Raw genomic sequence first — 5,620 nt, 5'->3', positions numbered from 1 at the left:
TCTATTATGATTTTGACAGGTCTTAAGTAAGTTATCTGTATAAAGTTTATTTTTTCAGTCTCACTTTTAAATGAAGAAACATGTGTATTGACCATCTGTAACAACTACATACCAACATGGAACCAATACCAAGTTTTAAAAGCTTAAAAAATGTAAATTTATCCAATTGAAACCTGCAGAAACTTGTAACCACTGTACAGTCATCCTAGTAGAGAATTACAGTTACATATATATCATTATAATAGGTTACACTAGCTAAGGTATTTCACAGGCTGCTTATTAACATGTCTTGCAGCAGTCAGTATAGAGTTATAAATCAGAATGTATACAGTACCAAAGTTTAAATGTACACATGATTAAAAATGTACAAATCTCTTCTGTAAATACTATGTCAAGCGTTTGTATTTTGCCATCATTTAAACACACGACACCACTCCCAGGCAGTCTGAGTGTCTTTCCCTTGCTCGCCTCATTGGCACTGACACATACAACTACCTCCCTCTGCCATCTGTTGGAAGGTGTCACCTGTTCTCTTTTACCTCTCCCTCATCTCTGCCCTTCTTCAGGGTCACAACCTCTCTCTTCTCAGCCTGTCTGCACTCCTCACCTCTCCTCGAGTCACTCTCTTTAGTCCTTAGTTAGCACATCTGCTACTTATCACCTGGTTCGTCTTTATTTCGTCTATTTCTCTGTGTCCTTCTCTTCCTTGAATCTTGTCTTTTTTTGCCTGGTTGCAAGGCTCCTCGCTGGTGGAAACATTACTGATAGCAGACCCCACAGTTAATATGCCTTTCATCTGTCCTTACCTGCTTACATCATTCATCTACACGTCTGCCATGAACACCTGTTGCATTTTGCCCTTCAGGCAACGCAACATACAGAGCGCAACACCAGATACAGCAATACATGTCCTCCATTAGTCCTGGTATACCACAGGTTGGCTCCTAAGACAACATTTAATTTATAAGTAATTATCCATTTGACAGTATTAAATATAGAATATCAATAGTGGAAGAACAGTGACTTTTATCTACAGCATTAACAATTAAATGTAAATGAATTAGATTAAAACTTAACCAGTAAAAATGGATGATCTTCCCATGATCCTCTTGTGGGGGTCCATTTTTTTAAGTGTCTATTTGGTGATCATTGACACGAACCAATAGTGCACTCAGATCAGTCAGAAATGTATCTTTTAAATAGTTGTTTTACTTTTCTTGTGCCTAAAAGGAAGGATACACAAAGAAGTACTTATTTCATCGTTGCCCATATAGAATATTATATCAAGATATTTAGTACTGTTTAATAGTCCAAGAGAATCAGTCTCAACACTGTTTTCTTGATTTAGCTGAGTGTGTGCGTAACTATGTGTGTGTCATTAGGCTGTGACAGTTTCCGGACTAGCACTCCCTCCAGTTGAATAGGTGGTGTTAAGGTATTATATGACCACAGCCTCCATGACTCAGAGGAAATAACTCATGTTCAGGGGTTAGTTTGATTTGGCGTAAGGCCAGTGTGAGTTGGTTTGACGTTTGTGTGTGTGTAATCGGTTTGTGAAGGCTTTTGTTCACCTGAGGGTGCCAGATGCTCTCCAAATCTCTGAACAGCTGGGTACCTTTGACTGTCAGTGTTGCCTGTACAAGCCCCATTTTACAGTGGCCATAAAGATTCATACACCTTAGGTTAGGTCCCTGGTTTGATGCCTCTGTGTCTATAAATTTGTTTGAGATTTGGGCCAAATGTCAAAAACTCCAATGTGACACAAACAAGACAGATTTTCTTATTTCTCGCTAGCACAATAAAATCCCACCCACATCATGGCTTTAGTTCACATGTGAGCATCAAAAAGCTGAGGCGAGGCGATGTGCCAGCTGTTAAACTGCATAAAGTACAGTGGTGGAGTCATTTTAAGCATACTTGTGAGTTTGCACCTGTTGCAGTAATGTCCAATGCTTGGGCTTGACACAAATGAAAACTGACAGCCATCATGAGTGGCAAACGATTGTGTAAGAACAGTGTGTTTGAGAAAGAAACAAGGTTAAAAACAGGATTTATTGTTGTTGAGCACAATAAATGCTTGCATACTGTAACTGAGGTCCTTATTTCAGTGGCGTGGCTCCTTATCAGAGACACAATAAAAAACCTACAGTAGGGTTAATGTAGTGAGTTTTGCTGCTGTGGCAGGAGAAGCATCCATAATGTGCTCCTCACTTGTTTTGCCCCATGTGTTGGAGTGAGGCTCAGCCCAACAGTGGGATTTCTAAACACACACAGAGCAGACGGTTTCTTGAGTCCTCCTGAGAATCCTTCCTAGCACTTGCCTGAGCTGGATATGACCCAGATGTGGTTTGGCTCCAGATGTTCCTGCTAGCATCATTAGCTAATGAACTAATTAACCGTTAGGTTGTTTGTGTGAAGATGTCCACGGATTAGGGGCAGCTTCTTTTGATTCTGCAGACACTCCGCAGGTCTTTGAAGTTGCAAATGGTCTGCAAAACGTTGCTCGTGCCATTATGTCACACACTTAACATTTACAAGCTCCAGTTTTCCAACAAGACCGTCAATTTAGCCAGTATGAGCACAAACGCACTAAATCTAATCTTAGTATTAGCTTTTTCGGGCCTTTTATTAGCACCAATTGCCCTTTTTTTTCAGAAACTTTTAACTGAAAAGGCTAAGGTGCGACTCATTGTTACTTGTCTCATTATTACTATCTTCAGCAGCTTTCTGATTACATGCTGTGTCTGTTTTTCCCCCTGCAGTCTTGGAGAAAAGCGAGTTCAAAGACGATTCGCAGTTCTTCCGTTTCTATGCGGATGAGGAGATTGAGGGAACCAGCACCAAAAGCAAACAGCTCCAGCGCAATGACTTCAAACTCATCGAAAACGTCTTGGCCAAGTCCCTGGTGGTGAGCTGGAACACAGACACACACTACACAGATACTTATTGTCACAGTGCCAGGCTTTCCTTTGAAGAAACATGATTATAATAAAAACTAAATATGGCTCATAGATCTTTTTAAATCCTTACATTGTAATTGTAACCAGCGTTATCCAAAAAAAGTAAATGTGTTCATGCTGGGAAACAATGACAACAAAAAACAAAAAACAATGTATCCTCATTTATGTGGATATGTGTCACTCTTTCATGCAGATACATGCATACACATGCACAGAATAATGTGTGTGTGTGTGTACAAAAGGGTTATATAACAGGACTGTATTGTATAGCTAATTGAACTGACATACTAGCGTCTGCTATATCCTTCACTCCAGTTTGTTTAGACCAATGTGTGGTGTTCTTTCTGATCTCCACAACTAGATGTAATTAACATCACTATACACACAGAAAAAGGCCCACTCTTCCTCATGGGAGCGCAGGCTGCTTTGATGACAATAAACACCTTTGAATTTGCTCTGATCAGTGTGCATCTTAATGAGTTTTGCTTTGTGAAAATATGATTAACTGAACTGCCTGAGATGAAGTCCCCTTTGTGCTGCTGCTGAGACAACTATGAGAAGTAACAGGAGTTGATTGTTGCAGTCAAATATATTTTACGCTAGGGGTGTAAGGAAATATTGATACACTTGTGTATCATGATATTATGATATTGTGTTAATTCTCAAAAATACTGTATAAACCTTTAATCAATAGTATACATGCAAATATTTGTGGCAGTGTTGTAATGAAATGCACATCCCACTGTTGTGATTGCATAAATCAAAGTAAGAAGTAAACTTCATGCATGTATGTGTTCTTCATGACATTTTTCCTTAAAATAGATTTAAAAAAATGCAATATATCAAGTTTCTTACAGTTTCGTGATTTGTATTGTATTGCCAGATTCTTGCCAATACACAGCCCTACAGGACAGCTAGTCCTCATTTGAAGATGATTAATTTTAGTGCACAGACATGAAACAGGGCTTAGTAAGTGATTGTAAACCCATTTTCTCCCCTTTGCTATTTGCTCTGCTTTAATATGATATATTAAATATAATATATATATATATATATAAATGGCTTTTCAGTCAGGACTTGTGACCTTTCCTGTTATTCTAGTATTTGGATCCCATGATATTTCTTTTTACTAACACGCTCCTTAGTTCTCTTATCTATTAAAGCAGAAGCCAATTAAAATGCTTTCTTTTACGGCATGCATATTTACATTCCTTCTTCTTTTTTATCCTTGGTGATACATTGACATTTAACAATCCTCATTCATGACATGAGACAACAGGTGCAGGAAGAACAGAGTGAAGAGGAGAACCCCCAGGAGGGACAGAAATCAGCAGTGAGATACTTAAGCACTGCATACCTTGTCTTCACTAAAATTGGTTGAAGCAGCTGCTGCAAACTAAAGTGCAAAATTATTTCTGAACTTTTGAAAAATGTACTGCATTTTTTTTTTAACGGAAATTCACTGCATGATGAGACATTAAAGACACCACCAACCCACTTATGCATGTAACATACATACAGAAAGGTACTTCTGGACATCCCATCCTTTTAGGTCAAGTACAAGATAATTGATTCAGTGTCTAAACGCTCCAAAACATTCTGAAAAGCATATAAAGCATACAGCCCGCTCATTATGAAACCAGAATATAACTGATGGTTTTTTATTTGGAACATTACATAAGGTTGGTGTACACTTTTCTGAGTTTAGCGGACGGTAGTTTCCACAGGGCTGAAACAGAAAGTTAATTGTTAAGTTAAGTTCATTGTCTTTAGACAAACCTAGAAGCATCACTAGCATCCCTTTTCATATCAGAGTCGGAAGTAGGCACACTATCTGGCCTGCCACAAGAAGGGGAAAATACTTTTTCCTTGATTAGCTGAACTAATCCTCCCTCGTGGCTATTATTGAAGTGAGGTGCAGGAACTCTTTATTTACCGCAGCCATCTCCACTGATGTAACAGCAGAGATCCCCATCTTATCAGGGCCATGCAGCAGGAAAAGATGGCCCCAGCAGCTTACCTAATGGAAGCCGGCTAATGTGTTTGGTGATGACAGCATTTAACTAAGCCTCGCCCCACTGGGGGAACAGAATATGAGGGGCGGAGAACATCATCAGAAGCAAGACGCCTGACACTCAATGAAACTTACGTTGCAAACCTGCCAGATTGAAACTAAAATAACTTTTTATACATACGACTCACCCGAGTGCAATATATCATATTTAAGCATAAAACATCACTGATTCCTCAGAAGGAATCGGGTCATTGCAGAAAATACAAAAACATTACCTTTCACAGCAAGGTCAGTTGACTTCTGATTAAGTGTTAGGTGTACAAGATGTACAAATTACATGACATTTACAGGGTGTGCAAAATAGCAGTAGAGCATAGTGAAGCAAATAAAATGGATATGAATGTATATGTCGTAACAATTATTATACTACTTAATTACTCGTGATGGTAAAGACATATACAGTGAGTGACCAGTGTAAATGTGGGAGTAATTAGGTGATTTTCTCTGTGCTAGATTCACCCTGAGGAAGAAGACTATGGCTTCGAGATTGAGGAGAAAAACAAGGCCATTATGGTGAAATCTGTCACACGGGGCTCACATGCTGAGGTAATGTTCAACACACACACACACACACACTGTATCTCCT

General features: G+C 39.0%; 1 protein-coding gene across 1 annotated transcript in view; it reads left to right on the top strand.

Moving 5' to 3' along the window:
• The window catches only part of prex1 (phosphatidylinositol-3,4,5-trisphosphate-dependent Rac exchange factor 1), a 77,009-nt gene that overhangs the window by 47,126 nt on the left and 24,263 nt on the right, over window positions 1-5,620 (top strand). Inside the window, exons 16-17 of the mRNA XM_035656448.1 lie at window positions 2,763-2,908; window positions 5,488-5,580. Of these exons, the coding sequence (XP_035512341.1) occupies window positions 2,763-2,908; window positions 5,488-5,580 (239 nt within the window). The remainder of the gene's footprint in view (window positions 1-2,762; window positions 2,909-5,487; window positions 5,581-5,620) is intronic.

This window comes from Morone saxatilis, unplaced genomic scaffold (assembly GCF_004916995.1).
Source record: "Morone saxatilis isolate NCDOM2014 unplaced genomic scaffold, NCSU_SB_2.0 Contig15, whole genome shotgun sequence".
Taxonomy (NCBI): Eukaryota; Metazoa; Chordata; class Actinopteri; family Moronidae; genus Morone; species Morone saxatilis.
The sequence above is the reverse complement of the archived record's forward strand: the minus strand, read 5'-3'. Positions and strand labels throughout refer to the sequence as shown.